Source organism: Notolabrus celidotus, chromosome 9 (assembly GCF_009762535.1).
Source record: "Notolabrus celidotus isolate fNotCel1 chromosome 9, fNotCel1.pri, whole genome shotgun sequence".
In the NCBI taxonomy this organism is placed as follows: Eukaryota; Metazoa; Chordata; class Actinopteri; order Labriformes; family Labridae; genus Notolabrus; species Notolabrus celidotus.
In genome coordinates, this window is record NC_048280.1 from 1443948 (window position 1) to 1469214 (window position 25267).

Consider the following 25267-nt stretch of genomic DNA (forward strand, 5'->3'; position numbering starts at 1 on the left):
CCTCCCACAGTCCAAAAAACATACTCACCAGGTTGATTGATCACTCTAAATTGCCTGTAGGTGTGAGTGTGGGTGTGAATGGTTGTCTGTCTCTCTGTGTTAGCCCTGTGATAGGTTGGCGACCTGTCCAGGGTGTACCCTGCCCATCCGCCTGAAGCCAGCTGGGATAGGCTCCAGCCCCCCGTGACCCCCTGCGGGTTAAGCGGTCAAGATAATGGATGGATGGAATGGGACCTATAACATGAAGCGTTCAATTGAATTAAAAATAGGGGGAAGAATCAAAAATAAAAAAATAAAATAATGTGGTCAGATAACCAAACAATAAAAGTAACATATGTATATAATAGTAACAAATAAATAACACCTACTAATAATGACACTAGACAATACTAATAATAATTATATTACATCAAATAAAAATATACAATTAAACAACAACAGAAAAAAATCAATAATTAATCCAAATAACTAAAAGAAAATTAAATACATAAAGAAATGATATCAGAGTAAAATATTAATCTGATCTGATTTGTTGTTAACGGAGTCTTTTATTTTGGTGGAGCTTGTTCATTTCCTGTCAGGTCAGAATCAGAATCAGAATCAGAATCAGCTTTATTCGCCAAGTATGCTTGAACACACAAGGAATTTGACTTTAGTAAACTGTGCTCTCTTTGGCATAAGAATAAGAATAAGAATAAGAATAAGAACTACAATACAAAATAAAATAAAAATATAATAACAATAACATCAGCTATAAATACAAAGAAACAACAAATAGGCTTGAGACTGAGGTTTCTATTAATTAATTAATAATTCAAAAAATAATTATTATATATATTAATTAATAATTCTAAAAATTAAATGTTAATCACAGTAACCTCATTATGACCTTTTATTTGTGTCTTCTGCTCTCAAACTCACAATAATCTGTTGTATTGACCGCTCATCATTCATCTGATCATTTGTTTTTGTCCTGAAAAATCCTCATGTGATGACGTCACCGCTGCCCGTGCTGTAGGCTGTGAGTGCAGCCTGCTGGAGGAGGGATGCCATCACAGCATCAGCATATTAATAACAACAGTAATAACACAGGCTTTATATTTATTATACAGACACACAGGTCGGATCAGAATCGATTATTATGGGATTAAAATACGTCATCATTTAATCTTCATCTTCATCTTCACCTTCATCACAGACACGGCCGAGCTGTATTGTTAGAGTGTGAGTGTGACAGCAGGGCGGGGCAGCTACTGAGCATGCTCAGTACACGCACAAACACACTCATTCACACACAAACACACACACACAATCTCAGCATCTCTCCACTGATGACAAAGGGTCCTCCAGGGAGGCGCGCCGCGCGTAACCGCGTCCTCTGCTCTGGTGCTGCTGCAGACCCAGACAGACAGACAGAGAGACATACAGACAGAGAGACATACAGACAGAGAGACAGAGAGACAGACAGATCCAGGGGACGACAGACAGTCTGCCGGGGTGTCGGTGAGGATGCGCGCAGCGGGCAGCAGCAGCGCGCGGTGATTGTCGGACCGGTACCAAGAGGCGGATCAGCTGCAGCGGAGCGCGAGGAGCAAACCGGACACCATGAGCTGCAACTGGGGCACCGAGCTGTGGGTACGTACACCTGTCCGCACCTGCTGCACCCAGACCTCACCCGGGACCACGCTCCGAAAACCGGTTTAGACCGTCAGCTACAACCGCTGCACCGGTAACCTGCCGGGGAAGAGCCGGTAACCGGGAGGCCTGTTAGTGAATGTGTGTGTGTGTGTGTGTGTGTGTGTGTGTGTGTGTGTGTGTGTGTGTGTGTGAATGTGAGTGTGTGTGTGTGTGAGTGTGTCTAAGGCCCTCGTGCTTCTGTCTGCTCTGCCATAGCAACACGGTGAATGACGACAACGGCTCGCGCTCTGCGTCCTCCATGATGCTGCAGCGCGCGACCAGAGACAGAGACCCCCAAGCCCACCCTCTGACCCTCACCTCACTGTTACTGTTCATCATCATCATCGTCTTAATCATCATGTGTGTTACCCTTTATGCAGTATGATGGATGCTGCAGCTGTACAGGAGGGCTTGTGTGTGCAGACCTGCTGTACTATGTGTGTGTGTGTGTGTGTGTGTGTGTATTATTAGTGGACTACATATGCCAACATGTATGCCTGCAGTATAAATTTAGAGGATGGTCTTCCTTTGATTCACTTGTGTCCAGTTTTGCTCCCCCCCATGTGTGTAACATGTCAATAATGAGACCCTCAGTCATCGTGCAGCGTTACATGTAAACCTCATGTGAGTCTCTGTAACGGTGAGCTGTGTTTGTAACACTGCTACAACAGCTTCAATACATTCAGCTGCAAATCAACAATCTCTCTTACAGGCGGCTCTTTCACCATGATACAGGCTAATACCTGGGATGTCACCAGAAAATGCATTTAAATTAAAGGTGACATATCATGCAAAATGGACTTTTTAATGATTCTGTACCTGAAATATGTGTCCCTGTCTACAAACCCCCTTGAGAATGAAAACAATCCATTCTGCCCCTGTTCTGATTTCTCCACCTTTCTGTAAATGTGTGCTGAAACCAGCCGTTTCAGTTTTCCGTGTTTTTTATACGTCACAACGCCATCCGGTCTGTAACAGGAAGTCAGAGCTCGGAGCTTGTTCAGCCCATAGACTGTATAAAATACAACTCAACCCCTCCTCTGTTTTTCATTCCCTGCACACATGTGTGCTAACAAGGAGCTTAGGAGGGAGGCATGCTAGTTGTAGGCTGTCTTAATAAACACAAAGGTCGCTTTGACTCCCCACGTCTGCAGATTTGAAGATCTAGTGGATGATTTTTATTTATCATGGATAAGTGCTAGCGCTAGTTAGCATAGCCACATAGCTACATGTTGGTAGCTGTGCACCAAGACACACATCTACATACTGACAAATAAAACAACAAGAAACACTAAATCTGTGACCAATGGTTCAGAAAGGTCCTGCTGCAGGCGCCTCTCCGTCAGGATCAGATTCTGGATCAGATTCAGAGGGTTGAAGTAACGCGGGTCTGTGAGCAGCCGTGTATATTCAGCCAACATGTAAACATTAGATCAACGTGCTGGACAGCCGAGGCCACACCCACTTCCTGAGGGGGCGTGGTCAGAGGGAAAACAGATTGTTCTGAGGAGGACTGAAGAAGAGGGTTTTTCAGGCAGACCAAAATCTGATTTCAAAGTGTTTTTTTGAGCATAAACTTTAAAGACATGTTTTGGGGACCTCTTAGATCAATATATGTTGATGAAAAAAGCGTGATATGTCACCTTTAATGTGAATATTTTCTCATTTTGAAAATACAATTTTCATTGTTTCACCACTGTCTAGTTGTAATACGGTATTCCTGCCAGATGGGGGCGATAGAGCGTCATAAAGCTGTTTGCTAACCGCATTAAATAACAGAAGAAGAAGAATGCTAACTTCATTAAGTGGCGAAAGAAATCGAAAACATTAGCGACAGTCAAACATTAAATGCTCATCCCTATTAGATGTAAAGAATCCACTCAACAGTAATATATTTGAACAAACGAACAAAGTGAAAATTTAAATAATAAATGTTACTAATACGTCTCTGGTTTGACTTCTAACAGAGTGAAACTGGCTTGCAGGACATTCGAATGCTATGCATGCTAACGCAAAACAGGAGCACGATCACCACGTGGAATTTAGCTCCTCTAATTCAATTTTATTTCATTAAAAATCTTTTTTTTGTAGTTCTTTCAGACACACACTTCCTGCTAAAGTGTTTGGACCTGATGATATTTCTCAGTGTTGATTAAAGAGCAGCAAAATATGTGTATGTTGCAACCCTTTATATGTACAGGAACACTTAGTATAACACTCTCATGAGATTTCATGTTGAGTTGATTCTGGCGCCCCCTCTGGATGAAATTGGTAGTGTGTTTCTGGGATGAAGACTACATTTCCCATGAGCACCGACACTCGCCAAAGCGTGCGTTTGTTGTCGAAGCAAATGAATGAGTTCATATATTCTTTTTAATCCTACTTCTCTTTTATCAGGACGCAGAGCGATGAGGTCATGTGTTGATTTGTAGCTTCGTCAAATTATTAACGAAACAAAACGACGGCTAAACTTTGTAACTGTTAGCTAGCTTACAAACGGTGTGTGGACGTAGCGGTTTAACCATAGACTGTATAAAATATGGACGTAGGAAGAGCTGTTTTGAGGCCAATCGTTGGCGGCCGCCATATTGCTGCTGTGGAGCCAGTGTGACGTAAAGGGGCGGGCTTTGAGCCTCCTAGCCAACAGCTACAGTGTTCCTGCAGGCAGCTGTGCCTCTCATTGGAAGACTAGTAATCTCAATATCTTCATAATTACCGCGTTAGAAAAAAATTCACCCCCCTCACAGTGAGAGGACATCGAGAAATGAGCTATCCAGACGACACTCGTCTTTTGTACCAGACTGTAAACATGTTTATTTCTGCTGTAAAGATCGGCTTGTTCCCATTCATGTGTATGTGGTTTCCAGTGTCATGATGTGAGCTCTGGTGTCCGGATGTTTGATAATCCTGCTCCAGTATCTGACATGAGGACTCAACTTTATAAATGATCCTCCAGCTTGATAACTTACTCTCACTGACAAACTTCACCAGCAGAGCTCTGAACAGAGACACCTCAGGGGGAGGGACGGATATCAACTCAGCTTCATTCACAGGAAATCCAACCTGAACACAGGCGGGAAAATTCAGTTCAAATAAATAACCGATCTGATCTCTGATGATCACATTTGACTCTGTAGGTCATGAAGATGCATCAGTTTAAGTGAGACTGTTTCAACATCAGTTAAAACTTCTTAGTGTACCCTTAATTTTGGGTCCTTGATGTAGATTTATGAATTCAGGAGGCTTCACTGTTGTTGTTATCGGGCTCTTTCATGCTGCAATGGTTCAAATGAATCCGTCAAAGCTCAGTGAATCATCCTGATTAGTTCAAATCAGAGTCTTCATCTCACTGACGAGGTTCAGAGTGACTCTGATCTCCTGCAGCATCCTTGGCAGTGATTACATCCTGCAGTGTTCTGATGCGACAAGCCTTTCACACCTGGACTCTGCAGATCCTCTCCGTCTCTGTAAAGCTGGACCGAGCGGTCTGTGGACGGCACGCTCAGATCTCTCTGGAGGAGTCTAAGAGGATTCAAGTCTGGGTTCCTGATGGGAGGAGGATTCACAGAGTTCTGATGTTTGAAAGTGAACCATCAGTCTAGTCTGGGGTCCTGAAGGCTCTCACTCTTAAGTTCTGATGCTGCCTGGAACATGTGTGACTGTTGGGGTTTGTTGAGGGTCCAACCTGGATTTAATCCGACCAGAAAACCAGTCTGAGTGAAGTCCAAGTAGATATTACATGTTAAATGTTTGTTTCTAAAGCTTTTCCATGATCATACTGAACTAATGTAAAGCTTTAATTCAGTAACAATCAAATTCTAGGAATGCATCCGACCAGCAATTTGTGTTTTGCAGAAACTCAGAGTCTGGATTAAAGACGCTTGTCAGCTGCTGATGAAGGTGTCTTCATCACGCTATTACATATCTGGCGTTGGTTACGATGACAGACTGATCACATGTCGCCCTACGATAGAGACAAACCTGACCATCCATCCATCCATCCATCCATCCATCCATCCATCCATCCATCCATCCATCCATCCATCCATCCATCCATCCATCCATCCATCCATCAATCAATCAATCTTTATTTATATAGCACCAAATCCCAGCAAACATTATCCTCAGAACAAACAGAGCAAGTCTAGACCGTACTCTAACAAAGACCCAACATCAAGACCGGATAAGATCCAGTCCCGTCTTCCAGACAGGACTCAGTCTGATCTCATCTTAATCCACCATGAGCAGAGCACTTTGCAGCATTTAGCAAGTTACAGTGGCAAGGACAAACTTCCTTTAACAGGCAGAAACCTCCAGCAGGACCAGACTCATGTTAGACACACATCTGCTGAGACCGTGTTGGAGAGAGGGATAGAGGGAGATGAAGAGAGAGAGAGATGATAGTGGGGAGACGGATAGTAGTAGTTGTAGCAGCTGGAGTCTGGCACGTCCACAGCAGCAGAGATCCAGAGGAACCTACGAGACAAGGGAGCTCAGGGACTCCAGACTTTTGAACAAGCTGCAGTTTTCTGAGAGACGTTTTGGGCAAACCAGTAAAAAGGGCATTCTAGTCGTCAATACAGCTGGTGATTAAAGCATGTATTAAAACTTCTGTATCTGTCTGAGATAAATGTGAAACTCAATCGGGGTTCTTGTCTCTCTTTGTGTTCCAGGATCAGTTTGATAACTTGGAGAAACACACCAGCTGGGGGATCGACTTCCTGGAGAGATACACCAAGTTTGTTAAAGAGAGAGCCGACATCGAGCAGAGCTACGCCAAACAGATCAGGTACGAGCCTCACCTCTAACCTCACCTCTTTACTTTACATTTATCAGGAACATGTTCACATCCATTCATTTCAAGTCTGAACAGAACGTTAAAGGAGACTCAAACCGGCTCGAGAGGTCTACTCTAAAGATTTCCCACACATGTCCCTCACAGCGGGAAGACGAGGGAGATCTCAGCTGTTCTCTTCTTGAAAACGTCTCTCCTTCTTCAACCTCGGGTGTTTTATCCATCCTGTTATGTGTAGCTCCAGTTGCATGATCTAAAAGTTATCGACCCCTCACTACAGCATGAGGAAAATCACAGAATACTTCCACATCAGTGGAAGAAGTTCAGAGAAAGTCAGGGTGGCTGTTTCGTTCACACACACAGCTCACTCAGAGTTCTTGGTGGAGCTCTCAGGAGTTTCGTGCACGTGTGAATACACAATAACGCTCAAACTTAAATCAGCTCTTTGGTTCTAATGTCAGTGACGTACAAAAACAACCTGTCTGTGTGTCTCTACCCGTCTGTCTGTCTGCAGGAGCCTGTCCAAGAAGTATCACCCTAAGAGGAGCAGGGAGGACGAGAGCAGGTCAGTAAACTCTCTGAGGATTGTTTGTCCTTCGTGTCGTCAGTTGATTTTAGTTTTTACGTTTTATTTTCTTTCTTGTGATCTTTCTTTCTTTGATTTCAAGTCCTCCATGTGTCTCTTCGTACCTTGTCTTGTGTCGTCTTCCTCGTGTGTCTTAGTGATCCTTGTGTGTGTTTTTATTTTGGAGTTATTGCTTCCTGTGTGTCTGGTTTAGTTTTCATTCCTGTGCTCGTGTTTCCAGTGGTTTTGTTTAAAGTAAGTTTTGTTTATACCTTTTGTTCTTTTGTTTATTCAAATCTTTTATTTTTAAGCCTGGTATTAATCTTCTTTGGTCTCTGAACCATATTCACTTTTTGTGACAACTGTACAGAGAGTTCACTTTTTAGGGGCGTGGCTTATTTGATTGACAAGTGGGTGCAAGTAGACTCAGCATATGGCGAGCACCGTCTTTGGGCTGAATGAGTCTCCAGAAACCAGAGGGTGACGTGACTGAGTCTCTGACCATGTTGATACAGTCCATGGTGGTAACATCTGAGCATGTGCTGCATTCATGTGGTGTCAGACACATCGGAAAAAAGAGTGTCCGAGTTTGAAAATGCACGTGAACGCCTCCTCAACAACTCAGAAACTCAGGAGAGAATTTGGTGATCGACTTACCGACTTGATGTCAGATTCAACATCAACATGGCGCCAAATTCTTTAATATTAAGAGACTTTTTATGAATTATTATATTGCACATGAACTTTTTGCTCAAATACAATTTGTAATATGATATCGTCATTGGTTGTTTTCCCTATAAAGTGACCTAGACTCAGTAGAAAAGTGTTTGAACACACCTGGATTAAAGGTCAGGTCACATTAAACCCACATTTTATAATTGAAAACATCTGAACACTGAATCAGAGGAATGACTTCTCAACTGGGAAACTGGGACCATATGAGGAGCACACATCTCTGTTGTCTCTCTTGTTGATGGCTGAAGGTCCTGTAGGCCTCTGATTGGCTGTTCACAGTACACCTGGTTTCTGGTTGTTACAGGTACACATGGTGTTTGGCGTTCGCAGCCACTCTGCGTCAGCTGAACGAGCTCTCCATCCAGAGAGAAGAACTGGCCGAGAACCTGAACTCACAGATCGTCTGTGAGCTGTCCCGATACACGCAGGAGCTGAAGGCCGAGAGGAAGACAGTGAGTACATAAACACACCAACACGGTCTCAGCAGATGTGTGTCTAACATGAGTCTGGTCCTGCTGGAGGTTTCTGCCTGTTAAAGGAAGTTTGTCCTTGCCACTGTAACTTGCTAAATGCTGCAAAGTGCTCTGCTCATGGTGGATTAAGATGAGATCAGACCTAGACCTAGTCTAGACCTGCTCTGTTTGAGGATAACATTTGTTGGGATTTGGTGCTATATAAATAAAGATTGATGGATGGATGGATGGATGGATGGATGGATGGATGGATGGATGGATGGATTGATTGATGGATTGATGGGTTGATGGGTTGATGGATTGATGGATTGATGGATTGATGGATTGATTGATGGATTGATGGATTGATTGATTGATTGATTGATGGATGGATGGATGGATGGTCAGGTTTGTCTCTATCGTAGGGCGACATGTGATCAGTCTGTCATCGTAACCAACGCCAGATATGTAATAGCGTGATGAAGACACCTTCATCAGCAGCTGACAAGCGTCTTTAATCCAGACTCTGAGTTTCTGCAAAACACAAATTGCTGGTGGGATGCATTCCTAGAATTTGATTGTTACTGTATTAAAGCTTTACATTAGTTCAGTATGATCATGGAAAAGCTTTAGAAACAAACATTTAACATGTAATATCTACTTGGACTTCACTCAGACTGGTTTTCTGGTCGGATTAAATCCAGGTTGGACTCTCAACAAACCCCAACAGTCACACATGTTCCAGGCAGCATCAGAACTTAAGAGTGAGAGCCTTCAGGACCCCAGACTACACTGATGGTTCACTTTCAAACATCAGAACTCTGTGAATCCTCCTCCCATCAGGAACCCAGACTTGAATCCTCTTAAACTCCTCCAGAGAGATCTGAGCGTGCCGTCCACAGACCGCTCGGTCCAGCTTTACAGAGACGGAGAGGATCTGCAGAGTCCAGGTGTGAAAGGCTTGTCGCATCAGAACACTGCAGGATGTAATCACTGCCAAGGATGCTGCAGGAGATCAGAGTCACTCTGAACCTCAAACACACCAACACGGTCTCAGCAGATGTGTGTCTAACATGAGTCTGGTCCTGCTGGAGGTTTCTGCCTGTTAAAGGAAGTTTGTCCTTACCACTGTAACTTGCTAAATGCTGCAAAGTGCTCTGCTCATGGTGGATTCAGATGAGATCAGACTGAGTCCTGTCTGGAAGATGGGACTGGATCTGATCCGGTCTTGATGTTGGGTCTTTGTGAATAATGGAATATAGAGTACGGTCTAGACCTGCTCTGTTTGGAAAGAGTCTGAGGAGAACATTTGTTGTGATTTGGCGCTTTATAAATAAAGATTGATTGACAAACACACACACTCACACAAAAAGTAAAAATCATCCACAGAGGTTGTGTCTTTGTTGCAGCATTTTCAAGATGGCCGCCGTGCCCAGCAGCACATCGAGAGCTCCTGGAAACAGCTGGAGTCTGTGAGTAACATCTGGCCGCGTCCGCCGACACACCTGACCTTGGATTCAATAAATCTGATTTGAAAAAACATTCAAACAAATCATTGTTTCCACTGTTCTTACCACTGCCTCTCACCTCCTCTGATAATATTTATGTGCAGTTGTTTATTTGTTGTTGTTTAGAGCAAACGTCGGTTCGAGCGGGACTGTAAGGAAGCGGAGCGAGCTCAACAAGTCTCGGACAGAATCGACCTCGACAACAAGACGGAGGGAGAGAAGGTAGAAATGATTCTCTCTCCTCCTTCATGTTAAAGAAATGTTCCTCTGTGAGAGTTCCTTAGTGATGCTTTAGTTTCTCTGACCTCCTGTCTGTCTCTGTGTCCGTCTGTCTCAGCGCTGCTCACTGAAGGTAAGATCCTTTAAAACATTTACTGTAACCTCATGTTTACCTTTTATTCTTCATTGTTTGAGAGAACTGTAAAAGTATGTTTGTAACATTTTAAAAGATTGGAATAGAGGCGTTTGAGGATGTTTTTAAAAACAGGTTTTAAAGGAAGTATTTGAAACGTCCCTGAGCTGTGGGGATGTTGGTAGGTAAACTTTGCGTCACACTCTGAGCAGGTGTTTTATCTGTTTCCTGGTCTCAGGCTCGTCAGACGGCCCAACAGAAGAAAGAAGCTGCTGAAGAAGCCAGGAAAGACTACGTGGCCTGTTTAAACCAGTTTAACCAAGACCAGCACCAGCACTACCACACGCTGGTACCAGTTATATACCAGGTACACGAGCACTCACACTGACACTGGTTTTATACCAAGGGGGAACCTCCAAGGGGTTCCCAAAGTGGGGGTCGGGACCCCCTGGGGGGTCGTGAAACACTAAAGGGGGGTCCTGAGAAGACTTCCAAAAATTTTAAAAAATGTTTAAAGCTAGGGTTGGTAGTCACAGAAAACTAGCATGAACTTGAATGTAGCATTTCCTCAATTCTCCGTCTAATCCCCCCCCTTGTGGTGAGAGCTTTTTAGACTCTGATCCAGACTACAGTCCTGAGTAAAGCACCTCATCGGGTCAGAGGGGACAGGCCTGAGGTCAAGCGAGAGGGGCAGTTAATAGAGTCAGGGGAAGGGGAATGCACGGCAGGGAAATGTATGCACAGGGGGCGGGCAGAACGGCAGGACGGGATTTGATTGGTTTAATAAATTGGACCCTAAAGGCGTAGATTGGTTGGTGTTTTCCCAGGTTTACTCCGGCTGTAGATAGCAGCTTTTCTTCGCTCTTTTTTAAGAACACATTATGTATTGATCACCATCAGGACATAATGATCATTTTAACCAGGATAACAAAAAGTGGATCTAAATCTGAACACCAACCCCAGCTTTAAGTAATCTGCTATTCAATATTTTACCCTTTGTAAATATATGGACAAAAGCATCAGTAGCAGCAGGTTGATTCATAACAGCACAGGAAACACAGACACATGTGCTGGTAGCTCGGCTAAATGAAGTGTGAAGCAACATTTAATTACATCCAGGGACAGGGGGGCTGTGAGTTTTTGGCACCTATATTTTGGGGGTCACAGCCCTTAAGTGTTTTGGAACCCATGGTGTAGACAAGGTGAAGCCAGTGAATGAACCTGCAGTTCCATTAGTGTCCACTAAAGGGCAGCCTGGTATAAAAACACTGAACAGCTCATTTCTTCTTTTGTAAACACTCTGAGGGATTTCATCTATTCTGAAGACTCAAAGTTGTACATACATTTGCATATTTGGGTGTGTGGCTGAGTTGACAGACAGCCAACTTAGGCTCCGCCCCCCACATCCACCTCTTTGACTGTTCCCAGGTGGAGCGAAACATGAGGGGCATTTCAACCAGAGGGACTTTACCCCTGAACTACGTGCGTTTGGACCGGTGGACCCAGGGTCTAAATTTAGTTCAGGGATAGATAATCTTCCCCCTAAAAAGCCCCTGCTTGGGGGGTAGTACTTTTCAAAGGTCCCGGGACTTTCGGGGGGCGGGGCCTGCAATGCTGACCGTGTCTGATTGGTAGATTAACCTCAGTGTTTTTATTCCGCCCTCCGTCCACAATAACATCACACACATCTGTGATTCACTTGATTTCTCTTTCTTTCATTAGTTTTTATTTGTTCTATCTTTTTTGTATGTGTGTGTACTTTTCAAAAGAAGAAGCTGTGATTCTCTTGATTTAGCAGCTTGTAACAGTAGTCTTCTCTCAGCCCACCATGAATGCGTCTCTCCTCGCGGTGTTCCAGTTTTAAAAGTGACCCTGTAAACTGGAGCCCTTCAGCTGAACGTGTTGTTTAAACCAAAACACCGGCCATGTTCATGTTTTTCTGCTTTTGGAGCACAATTTCAAATTTGAGGAAAAAAATTTTTTTTCCACAGGAACGGGTCAACTTTTTTGTCAAATGTTTTTCAATTTTTTTTTTTTCAAATTTTTTCTTGTCAAATTTTTTTTTCTTTCAAATTTTTTTTCAATTTAAAAAAAAAAAAAAGAATTTCAATTTTTTTTTTTTCAAATTTTTTTTTTTTTCAAACTTTTTGGGTCTTTTTTTTGTCTTTCAAAATTTAAATATATATTTTTTTTCATTTTCTTTTTCAATTTTTTTCTGAAAAACCATTCACAGTCATTGTTTATTCCATCTGTGATTCACTTGATTTCTATTTCTTTCATTAGTTTTTATTTGTTCTATCTTTTTTGTATGTGTGTGTACTTTTCAAAAGAAGAAGCTGTGATTCTCTTGATTTAGCAGCTTGTAACAGTAGTCTTCTCTCAGCCCACCGTGAATGCGTCTCTCCTCCCGGTGTTCCGGTTTTAAAAGTGACCCTGTAAACTGGAGACCTTCAGCTGAACTGTGTCAGTGTTTGTGGAGTTTACACAGCTGTTGAAACACAGAGGGAGTTCCTGGGAATGCAAACTAGTTTAGTTTTTATTAAGATTTCAAAATATCCTCATCAGATATTTAATGATGGTCTAAAGACGTTTATGAGGGATGCATCCGGCTGAGAGTCTCCAGTTAACAGGATCGCTGTTTAAACCAAAACACCGGCCGATCTCTGCGATCACGGCTTTTTGAGTTCAAAAGGATTTTAAAGCCGTGTTGAAACGTCTTTGCTACTCGCGCTTATCTCCTCTCACGTGTTGATTCATTCATTGCTTTTTATATGTTTTTAACTGCAGGCGCAAAATTTTCACTTTTTTTTCATGTTTAATTGGTTTTGGAGCACAATTTCAAATTTGAGGAAAATTATTTTTTTCCAACAGGCTCCAGGTCAACTTTTTTGTCAAATTTCTTTTGTCAAATTTTTTTTGTCAATTTTTTTTGTCAATTTTTTTTGTCAATTTTTTTTGTCAATTTTTTTTGTCCAAATTTCTTTTTTTTATTCAAACTTTTTATTTTTTCAAAAAATATTTAAAAAAAAAAAAATTCAAAAAAAATTTTCAACATTCTTTTTTCTAAAAAAAATTCAACATTTTTTTTTCAACATTTTTTTTTCATAATTTTCCAAAAACCATTCACAATCATTGTTTTTTTCCATCTGTGAATGGCATTCCTCTTTGTTTTACTGCCCTCTACTGGTCTGGTGGTGTAGTGTCAAAGGATTTTAAAGCCGTGTTGAAACGTCTTTGCTACTCGCGCTTATCTCCTCTCACGTGTTGATTCAGTGAATCCATCTGTGATGAAATATAGCACCATCTAAAACAGGGGGGCTGAAAGACCCCAGAACTCTTGGTCGAAATGCACCTTTCGGTTGAGACATTTCCAATATGGTGACCACTTCCACTTTACACACTCAATCAGCAGCACAAGACAGACTTGTGAAACATGATGCACTCAGAGACGTAGACTCAGAGCTGTAAACAAGATAAATAAAAACAAGCTTCTGCAGCGTCGGTGAGGAGGCGCGGTGACGTGCTCATTACAGCAGACTGAACCGGTCCGTGGTGTTTCCTGTGTTCGCAGCGTATCCAGGACATGGAGGAGCGGCGGATCGAGAGAGTCTGTGAAGCGATGCGTTCGTCAGCGGAGGCGGAGAGAAAGGTTCTTCCTGTTGTGAGTCGCTGTCTGGACGCCATGATGGACGCAGGAGAGGGCATCCAGCCCCGGATGGTGAGTCTGAGGGGAACCTGGAAACCTCTGGGGTGGTATTTTAGAGTACAGAGGGTAAGTTTGTCAGCGGAGGCAGAGAGAAAAGTCCAGTGTGTGTTTGTGTGTGTGTGTGTTTGCAGGACACCCGGCAGGTGGTGGAGGTGTATAAATCGGGCTTCGACCCTCCAGGTGACGTAGAGTTTGAGGACTACAGCGCCTCCATGAGGAGGAGCATCTCTGAATCTAGTTACCTCGACAACCGAGCCGACGGACGGAGACACAGCAGGAAGCTTTGGCCCTTTATACGAAAAAACAAGGTGCTCACACACACACCTGTACACACACACACCTGCACACACACACACACCTGTGCACACACACCTGCACACGCACACACCTGTGCACACACACACTACACAGGCTAACACAACAACTCAAGGTGCCGACGGGCCGTACTGACACGCCTCTCTCTCTCCAGCTGTTGACCCTCCTCTCCTCCCCTCGGCAGCCTCCCCCTCCTCCCCCCACCTCCCCCTCACCCGGTGCTGTGACCGACAGTCCCCAGTCCCCGCCCCCTGCCTCTAGAGAACCAATCACACAGCGGCTGAATGACCTCATGACGTCTGGGTCGAGAACCAGGAAGCAGTGTCTGCGCAGCCTCAAGAGAGGGGTAAACACACACACACACACACACACACACACACACACACACACACACACACACACACACACACACACACACACACACGTAGATATGAGCCTGTCACACCACTGTTGAAATGTTGATGAATATTTATTGGACCTTATTAAACCAAATACTGAAACTACTGAATGTATTGACGTACAGATGTGGTCGTGTTCACATGTTCATATGAAGAACACACTCTAATGTTTACTTGTTGTCTTCACATGCTCTTCTGTGATTGGACAGCTGTCACTCAAACTGGTCAGTACCTCAACCATCCATCACAAAAACCATGAAACCGTTTAATATCCTCTGTTATAGACAGTGTGATTTACTCAGTGAATCAAAGAATGGAATAGAATTAAAGGAATAGAATTTAATGAATGGAATGAAGGAATAGAATTAAATTGAAAGAAAGTAATAGAATGGAATGGAATGAAGGAATAGAATGGAATAAAGGAATAGAATAGAATGGAATGGAATGTAGTGAAAGGAACAGAATGGGATGAAAGGAATAGAATGGGATGGAATGAGAGGAATGGAATAGAATGGAATGGAAAGAAAGGCATAGAATTGATTGAAAGGAATAGGATGGAATGGAATGGAATGGAATGGAATGGAATGGAAAGGAATAGAATGGAATGAAAGGAATAGAATTGATTGAATAGAATGGAAAGAATAGAATGGGATGGATGGAATAATGGTTGATCTTGTTGTAGGGCTCGGGTCCTGCAGACTGCAGTCATCTTCCTCCAGAGCAAAGAAGAAAGAAACTCCAAACTAGAATCAACAACATCAACCAGGAGATCCAGAGAGAGCGAGAGCAGAGGTAACATACACACACACACACACACACACACACACACACACACATATACACACACACACACACACACACACACACACACACATATACACACACACACACACACACACACATACTCACGCACACACATGTACACACTGAAACACACACTGCTGGGGAGTATGAGGGTCTGGGGTTCAGAAGAGGATTAGTCTTTTCTATCAACCCCTCACACTGGTTTGGATTCTTTGTGGCTCTGCTGCCACCTGCTGGTGTGGAAGAGAACATCAGAGAGACTTCATGATCAGCTGCAAAAGAAAAAATCTATATTTTCAGATGAAACCTTCTACATGTGCACATTTTTAATCAGTGCTCAAAGGAAAATGATTTGCTTCTCAAAATGACTTAAACTGATGTCACCACATCGTTGTGTATCTGGACGTTTGCTTGTTCTCTCAGGTTTTCTATCCTTCAACTTTAATGTAGAATTTGTTTTTATAATTTTCTTACATGTGTGTACTGTCACCTGTGTGTTAAACATGTGTAATTGTGTGTGTCTCTCCAGAGATGCCCTGTTAAAGATGAGGGAGGTGTATGAGCGGAGTCCTCAGATGGGGGACCCTGGTAGTTTGGAGCCTCGACTGGACGAGGTGAAACAGAGTCTGCAGAAACTGGAGGAGGAGCTGAGGAAGAACCAGGTCTACACTTTCATACGGTTTCATTTACATTCACAGAGAATCCTCAATCCACCATCGCTCCAGTTCACTAACTCAGTGTGTGTTCATGTTTGTGTGTGTGTGTGTGTGTGTGTGTGTGTGTGTGTGTGTGTGTGTGTGTGTGTGTGTGTGTGTGTGTGTGTGTGTGTTTAGGCGTGGCTGGCAGAGGCTGACAGCAGACTGTCTGATCACAGCGGCAGGAGACAGAGCGGAGGTTGCGGGGTAAATTCCCAGGCGACGACACCGGGCAGCAGCAGCCTGAAACAGCTGGATAACCGCAGTCCAGCGAGCAGAGAGAGGTGAGGAACAGTGATGACTGGTTGTGAGTACTTACTACTGACTTACTGGTCTCCTCCCCTCACCTGCCTCTCTGTGCCCGTCTCTCCTCAGTCCTGATGGCAGCTACACTGAAGACAACAGCGCAGAGCTTCACTTTAAGTCTCGTAGTTCAGAGTTTGATGACGACTTTGATGATGAAGAACCTCTACCGAGTATCGGCACCTGCAAGTCTCTCTACCCGTTCCAAGGTACTCTGTTTCATTTCACTTCCCATCGTCCGTATATCACCTGACAAACAGGTACAAAGAGGGGTCACCTGGTCCTCTCTGGTTCTGACCGTGCTGTCATTGATGTTCTACAGGTCAGAATGAGGGCACTCTGTCCATGGTGGAGGGGGAACTACTTTCTGTGGTGGAAGAGGACAAAGGTGACGGTTGGACCAGAGTACGGAGGAACCTGGAGGAGGAGGGATACGTTCCCACCTCCTACATCAAAGTCTTCCTAGAATCCAGTGCCAAAGGTGCCATGACCTACATATGACCTACACACAAACCACAAATGACCTTTATATGACCTACATATAACCTACATACAGACCACATATGACCTACATAAAAACCACACATGACCTTTATATGACCTACACACAAACCACATATGACCCTTATATGACCTAAATACAAACCACATATAACCTACATACAAACCACATATGACCTTTATATGACCTACATATAACCTACATACAGACCACATATGACCTACATAAAAACCACACATAACCTTTATATGACCCACATATGACCTACACACAAACCACAAATGACCTTTATATGACCTACATACAAACCACATATGACCTACGGAAAAACCACACATGACCTTTATATGACCTACATACAAACCACATATTAACCTACATATGACCTACTTACAAACCAAATAGACCTTTATATGACCTACATATGACCTACTTACAAACCACATATGACCTAAATATCACCTACATACAAACCACATATGACCTATATATGACCTACACGTGACTTTCACATGACAAAATGATCTACCTATGACTTGAACACGACCGACACTGACCTTCACATAATCTGTATTCACAGATTTTAGATTAAAATGTAGAATGAGTAGGCGGGGTTTGGATTATAGTACAGGAAGTGTTCTGGTTTCCATTTGTAGTACAATCATAGTCCAAGTAGTATCGGCCAATCACGTATCAGCAGGTTTTGCTGTATGCAGGAAGAACAGCCTGTGTGGTTGGCCAAATGCAATCAGCAGGAATGACATTCCGGCGATATGCTGACGATTCATTAATCTCCATAAACATATCTGCATGCACGCACAGCTAATCTGCTCTAGATTAAAACAATATTCCAACCTGAGCTACAAATTTGCATCACAATGTTATTTTGTGACCTGTTCATTGCGAGTAAATTGCTTTCATTACACTAGGACGGCCATGGGGGTCATTTTGACTGCTTTCACATTTATCTGCCAATCAATCAATCAATCTTTATTTATATAGCACCAAATCACAACAAACGTTATCTCAAGACTATGTTACAAACAGAGCAGGTCTAGACCACTCTATGTCAAATTATGAACAGAGACCCAACACCAAGACAGGGTAAGACTCAGTCTGACCCCACCTTATCCACCATGAGCAATGCACCTACAAAGCAATTTGAAAGGCTTTGAATTGAAACTGAGAAAATTAGACAACTCTATTTTGGCAATTATGGCAAAGAGAAACACAAAGAGAGAGAGGACTGCTGAGGAAGCCTGTCAGGTGCTCCAGGAATTGGACAGTGCAGATCGGCGATTTACCTGAAGAAGAGGCGGATTAAAGGGACTCATCATGGAAAGTTTCATCCTATATAAAAATATACAGTACATCCATAAACAGTAAACACACCACACTCTATATTTGGGATAATACAATTTGGAATCTGGTGGTCAAAATGACCTCTTGTGGCCCTTCTAGTGTTATTGTGTTAATGAAGCCAGAGTGAAGCCTCTGTGTAACTTATTATTTACAGTGAAACTGGGACTCACCAGAAACAGATGAACAGGCTCTATTTCGAGGGATTAAGAGAACCAAGAAATTACAGCATTTATTCTGCAGACGTATCCGTCAGGTGAACTTTGCCTCAGTCTTGTTTTGAACGCCCAGAAGAAGTCACAGCTGACCACAGCTGGGTCCAGAGACTGACCACACATGACCTCACTATGACCTTAATATGACGTACTTTGGGCCTAATTTTACTTGTAACATGCTGCATCTGACCTCAACACATGACCTTGAAGTGACCTCTGTGTGACATTAAGTGACCTCTTGTAGAACGTGTACAGATGTCGGTCTTTGGAAAAGCATTTTTTTGTAAACTAAAGTAGCCCTGCTCCCCCTTCCCTCCCGATGACCTCGACGAGCCTTCACCTCTCACCTGTAAATGTCAACACTGGCAGCCTGTCTGTGTCTACCTGTGCTCTGCCTGTCTGTGTGCCGAACTAGAACTCTACCTGTTATTTTCTGCTGCTGTTGTTGGGGACACACCTGTGTGACATACCGTCTCATCTGGGACTTAAATGTGAGAGAGATCTAACGTGTGTTACAGCTCTGCAGATCATGAAAAGATGTGACAGATATTAGAAGACGTGACGATGAGGCTTGGGATGTTAGAGTTGTTAGAGAAATGCTTGAGGTGTGCAAGATTGGAAAGGTGTGGAAGACGTTCAAGATGTGATTCATTTTGAAGATGTTTAAGATGTTTCAGAGATGTCAAAGATATAAGAGATGTTAAAGATTAATAGAAATCAGAGCGGGTAGAGATATCAGAGATATGTAAGAGATGTTGACGTCAGAGAGTCGAGTGATATCAGACAAGTGGAGGATGATGATGAGTTCAAAATGTGAGGAAAGAAGAGATGCCAGAGATGTGTAAGAGATGTTTTGGAGATTTCAGGAGTGGTTGTGTTTATAAGAGATGTTGGACTGAGTAGAGATGTGAGATGGTAAAGGTTGTTGAAATGTTAGAGATATGAGAAATGTTCAAATATGGAAAATTCCAGATATGAGAGATGTCAAAGAGATGCTGGGAAACTGAGATTTTGATGTTTGAAAGATGTGTTCGAGACCCAAAATGTGACAAAGATATTTCGAGAAGCTGAAGAGATATGAGGAATGTTGGGTTGTTTGAACTTTAAGAGATTTAAATAAGTGAAAATATGCTACATATTTAATATGTTCAAGAAGAGGACAGAGATCTGACATATGTGACGGCCAATTTCTACCAGATTCGTGTCCGGTCTGTCTCTGATCCGTCACAGCTCCAGATCTGATAGGTTTCTATTCTAGTCAATGTGTTAACTTCCACTGGATCCGCTCCGTTGCGTTCCGGCTGCGTCTCTGATCCGGCAGGTCGGAGTCCTCCGGATCAGAGACACAAGACTTCTATTTGTGCCGGATGCCGGAGCACGACGCATCAATCTCAACAGAGCAGATGGAGCGGGACAGGAAGTCAGGTTTCACCAAAACAAAATGAAAACATCCGGTTAATTTTCAGAATAAAACACTCTGTGTTATCACCAGATCGTATTTCACTTAACTACAACAACAAACCAAAGTCATGATGAGCGGAGCCAGGCCTGGAGTCAACAGGTCAGAGGTTTTCAGAGGACCAGAAAGACAACATGGGTGAGGAAGGAAAACCTCGGTCACATGACTCCAGCTGTCCGGCGGTCCTGCTCCGTGCTGCGTTCTGAAAACGCAACCGGTGGTTGTTGAGGGACCGGACAAGGATCTGGTGGAAGTCCGATGTTAGAGGGAAGACATATGAGGGATATAGATGATGAAGAGATCCACTCACATTGAATCTGGTTTTGTTCTATCAGTGTGGTGGATATGAAGTTGTTTGTTAGTTCAGGTTCTAATGGAGGATTATTGAAATGATGTTGTTTGTTGTGTCATCAGGTACACGATCAGCATCCAGACAAATCAAACACTTTAACAAACAAATGAAATCTAAAGAACTGTGAAATGTTTGTTGAATCAGCAGCAGATCGACTCGTCCACCATGACACCAACATTTAAAAACTTCAGATGATTGAAGTGTTTTCACTCAAAGGACAAATGACTGAAATACAGAGATGTGGACACCTGATATCTTTGAAATGTAGAAAACTAGACATTTAAAAGAGCAGGGCTCTATGTAACTCTCTTTGACAGATCTTAAGAAACACGTTAATCTAAAGTTTCTGTCACCAACATAAACATTCACGGGGGGAATTCACAAAGAATGAATCACATGCCTCTGCTATCCGCTCCTATCAAGGTCTAACTCCCAAAGCAGATTTAAACCCTCAGTAAGTCCTGCAGCTCAGTGAACTTTGCTCTTGTTTTGTGTCTGATTGTGAAGATGAGCTGTCAGCATCTTCCCTCTCTGCGCTCACATCTGTCCACATCTAGACGATGTGCTGAGGGAGGAGGAGACACTGATGATCCGTTTATTGACAGGTTGATTTCAATCAATCAATCTTTATTTATAAAGCACCAAATCCCAACAAATGTTCTCCTTAGACTCTTTCCAAACAGAGCAGGTCTAGACCGTACTCTATGTTCTATTATTAACAAAGACCCAACATCAAGACCGGATCAGATCCAGTCCCATCTTAAAGACAGGACTCAGTCTGATCTCATCTTAATCCACCATGAGCAGAGCACTTTGCAGCATTTAGCAAGTTACAGTGGCAAGGACAAACTTCCTTTAACAGGCAGAAACCTCCAGCAGGACCAGACTCATGTTAGACACACATCTGCTGAGACCGTGTTGGAGAGAGGGATAGAGGGAGATGAAGAGAGAGAGAGAGATGATAGTGGGGAGACGGATAGTAGTAGTTGTAGCAGCTGGAGTCTGACACGTCCACAGCAGCAGAGATTCAGAGGAACCTATGAGACAAGGGAGCTCAGGGACTCCAGAAAGGTCTATGGTTAGTAACTTTAATGGGACAGGAAGAGTTAAAGTGAGAGACAGGCAGAGAGAGGAGAGAGAGGGAAAGACAGGATTCCAGTGTGTCAGTCTAAGCCTATAGCAGCATAACTAAGACCTGGTCCAAGCCTGATCCAGCTCTAACTATAAGCTTTATCAAAAAGGAAAGTTTGAAGCCTACTCCTAAAAGTAGAGAGGGCGTCTGCCTCCCAGGACCCTGACTGGTAGATGATTCCAAAGGAGAGGGGCCTGATAACTGAAGGCTCTACCTCCCATACTACTTTTAGAGACTTTAGGTACGATGAGCAGGTCTGCACGTTGGGAGCGTAGAGTTCTAGAGGGGTAATAGGGCACTATGAGGATTTTAAATTCTAGTCTAGATTTTATGGGGAGCTAGTGTAGAGAAGCTAACACGGAAGAGATGTGCTCTCTCTACCTGGTTCTAGTCAGTGATGTAAAAGTTAAATATTTTTTTGCATTGAGGCTGATCTGCATAGAAAGACGCCGGTTATGCCCTAAAATAATAAACAACGACTCGTTTAAATTCAGACAAACGACAGGAGCGCTTAGGGAAGCTGTTTGCTCTGCAGGGAGGTTTAAGGTGCATCTCATATCTTGTCTGAGAGCCACTGATCCTTGCCTGAATAAGACCCTCGGTGTACTCACAGGTTTGCAGAGCGTACAGGAGTTTATCACACGTCAGTAACTCTGTGTTGAGTTCTTAAAAGGTAAATCAGGCAGCAGCTCATTATTCCAGCTTTACCTCATGTTTTTAATTTGTTCAGCTCCACTTAACTCTTTATTTTACCATCATCATCTTTGATCTATTCCCCACATTATCACTAATAACACAGGTACTTTCTGTCATTGGTTCCTCTGCTGATCCATTTCTCTTTTATCACTGAGTTTTTGTCTTCAGAGATCAGAGACATCCATGACAGTCCCTCTGACTCTGATGCCGTGTCCACAGATATCCTCTAAGTTTCAGTTCAGATGTAACAAGACAGTGATAACCTCTGATCAGCAGCAGATGTTGACCAATCTCAGACATTAGTGTAATCCAGAAGCAGCAGTAGCGTCGTGTCTCAGAGGTTTCCAGTGTTGTGCTGCAGACGGCAGCAGTCTGACCTCCTGTCTCACTCTACCTGCTCTAACATATCTACCTGTCTGTCCCTCTGTCTCTCTCCTTGTCTGTTTCTCCGTCTGTCTCCCTCTCTCTCCCTCCGTCTGTCTGTCTGTGTCTATCTTGTAGGCTTTGTGCAGAGTAGTCGGCTAGTCTAGCACAGTAATCCACCAGTGAGGACGTCTCTCCACAGGAAGTGATGTAAAGAGGAAAGAGGACAGAGGAGGTCCGCTGACAGCTTTTCATTGGACAGTTAAACTGCTGTCGAGGCGTGATGGAGGAAAACTTCTACTGGTGACTGAGAAATCAATCAGAGATCAATCAGCTGATAATAAGTCTTAGAGATGAGCGCACCAGCTGGGCGTAAACAAAGCCGGTCTTTTCTTTTAAACCCGACTTCACCACAACCGACCTCCAGGATCCGGTTCACACCGAGCCTAAGCTGCGTCCGGTCTTACAGCACATCCACGTGAATTTGTGACTTGCTCCCCCGCGTGCAGTTGTCAGATGAACATTTCTAATGTGCCTCACAGTGTTTGGGAAGAGCAGTTAGCACCTGCAGGACGGAGACAGCGTCACAGTCAGCTCAGATCACAGGTGACGGCGTCTCATCATCATGTAAACAAGACTTTCTCACCGGGGTTGAGACTTGTTCATGTGATTCCTTGGATTCTAGTCTGACTTGTTTGCAGCACAGGGCGTACACTACCAGTCAAAGTTTGGACACACCTTCTCATTCACTGGTTTTTATTTATGTTAATTGTTTTAAACATTGTAGATTAATACTGAAGACATCTAAACTATGAAATAATCTGGTTTTGCCATAATCTGGATTACAACAGGAGTCAAATAGAGCTATCCATTGTGTGCTAACCCTACCTCTGAACAACACAACTGATGGTCTCAAACACATTAAGAAGGAAAGTCATTCTACAAATGAACTCTTGACAAGGCTCATGTTCATTAGAAACCATTCTAGGAGACCACTTCATGAAGCAGACTGAGAGAAACCATTCCAAGAGACCACTTCATTAAGCAGACTGAGAGAAACCATTCCAAGGGACCACTTCATTAAGCAGACTGAGAGAATACCAAGAGTGTGCATGAAGCTGTCATGAAGGAAAAAGGGGGCTACTTTATAGAATCTAAAATATAAAACATGTTCTGCTTTGTTTAACACTTTTTAAAAAATTAAATAATTCCATATATGTTCTTTTATAGTTTTGATGCCTTCAGTATTAATCTACAGTGTTTACAATAATTAAAATAAATACAAACCCTTGAATGAGAAGGTGATTCCACACTATCAGCTGTAGGTCGGACGCAGCTTTACACCCAGGTGGCGCTCTCTCGCTCCTTAATGCAGACATCCGAATAAAGATCAGATATTAGACACGTCCTAAACACTCTGATCCATACCATCTGTATTTACTCCAGACCCAGATGTTAACTTGAATCATTGCTCATCATAAAGTCAGACAGTCTCCATCTTTGTCAACGCAGAAATCCACCTCTCAGCTTTCAGAACACAAAGTTTATAATAACAGACAAAGAGAATCCGCTGAATGCTGATGATTTAATCATTAATATCTGAGTTTTATTTCAAGTTTGAGCCTAAAATTAAAAAAAAAGACTGATAATGAGTCCTTTAAACATTTGTTCTGATGTGAAAACATTTAAATGTTTCTCTGTTTTTCTAACAAACTGACCTGAGATCAGTTTCCTCTGATGGATTAAATCTACAGAAATTATGAAAAAAAAAAAAAGGATTATTGAATAATTGTTGTTTTACTGAAGAGAAAATGTGAAATGGTGGAGAAGACGATCCGTCCTGTTGACCTCACGTCTCACCGCTGTGATGCCACGCTGTACCAGGGTGTGTCAGTACGCTCTGACATCACTGTGGGCGTGGTCAGAAGAACGTAAACAAACCGATAAGGGCGCTCTGTGAGAAACTGAAACAGTCTGAAGTTACTTATGAAGAGTTGACTGTGTGTAAATAAACCGTAGCTGCACAGGTGTAGCCCTGCCCCCTGTATACTTGTTGAGATTAGCCCCGCCCCCCAGCTTTCCCGGACTGTATTAGCCCTGCCCCCTTCCCCTGGCCCCGCCCCCTGCTTGTTGATCGATGATCATGCTATTGATTGATTGTGTGAAATGTGAAACTTTTTTATTTTATAGTGAATCATTAGTTATTGATTTTTTTATTGAGACGTGAGACTGCTGATCACTCTCTTTTCAATTTCCTGTATGTTAAACTTTCAAAATAAACTACACTCTGAATCAAACACTGAGTCTGTCGGCTTTGTTTTTAATTCAATTCAATTCAGTTTGCTTTATTGGCATGAACAAAGACATGTTGCCAAAGCACATACGATATATACACATACATTACATATATATTCACTACATATATCTATTACATATTTTATACACATTAAAACAATGGTGTCACCCATACAGCATATCTCAATGTCCTCACTTGATGCGGTATGCTCATAAAACCTTCACCTAAAATCACTCTGTCTTTCTGATAGGAGCTCCAGCTTCAACACTTGACTGGTCTTTCTGTCTCTAACGTCATATTTTAAAGAGATGTTTGTCAGTTTTGATTTTTAAAGGAACCGAACCACAGCAGAGGAGCCTGAAGTCAAGCTTTTACCAACACACAGAGCAAACACAGTGAAGCTATTTGGCAAATTTGAGCAGATTTCATATCTTAAACCCAGAAATGGAAGCAAACTGGCCCTCTTTTTTTAACACAAATCTGGTATGAGGGTAATACACAAGATAATGTGTGTTTGAAGCCTTACAGCTGCATTTTAAGTCTAATTTGGCAGGATGCCTATTGATTACTATTAGTTTAGTCCATGGG

At 42.8% G+C, this 25267-nt stretch overlaps 1 protein-coding gene across 1 annotated transcript; it reads left to right on the top strand.

The window, feature by feature from the left end:
• The first annotated feature begins 1423 nt into the window (after nt 1-1423).
• Nucleotides 1424-23167, top strand: LOC117818701 (formin-binding protein 1-like). Its single transcript, XM_034691696.1, has 18 exons — nt 1424-1635; nt 6351-6466; nt 6987-7037; nt 8077-8224; nt 9634-9696; nt 9859-9954; nt 10070-10084; nt 10323-10451; nt 13656-13802; nt 13922-14098; nt 14260-14451; nt 14713-14727; nt 15186-15295; nt 15837-15969; nt 16141-16286; nt 16378-16514; nt 16628-16786; nt 22522-23167. The coding sequence occupies exons 1-18, from the start codon at nt 1606-1608 to the stop codon at nt 22548-22550; spliced, it is 1893 nt and encodes a 630-aa protein (XP_034547587.1). The 5' UTR covers nt 1424-1605; the 3' UTR covers nt 22551-23167.
• Nucleotides 23168-25267: the final 2100 nt, after the last annotated feature.

What these genes read in the sequence shown, in the direction of transcription:
- LOC117818701 (XM_034691696.1), top strand. Translation starts at nt 1,606, where the DNA reads ATGAGCTGCAACTGGGGCACCGAGCTGTGG. An exon ending in TGAAGGCCGAGAGGAAGACA is followed by an intron (nt 8,225 to 9,633) that starts GTGAGTACATAA and finishes TCTTTGTTGCAG; the next exon opens with CATTTTCAAGATGGCCGCCG. An exon ending in AGGAGCTGAGGAAGAACCAG is followed by an intron (nt 15,970 to 16,140) that starts GTCTACACTTTC and finishes GTGTGTGTTTAG; the next exon opens with GCGTGGCTGGCAGAGGCTGA.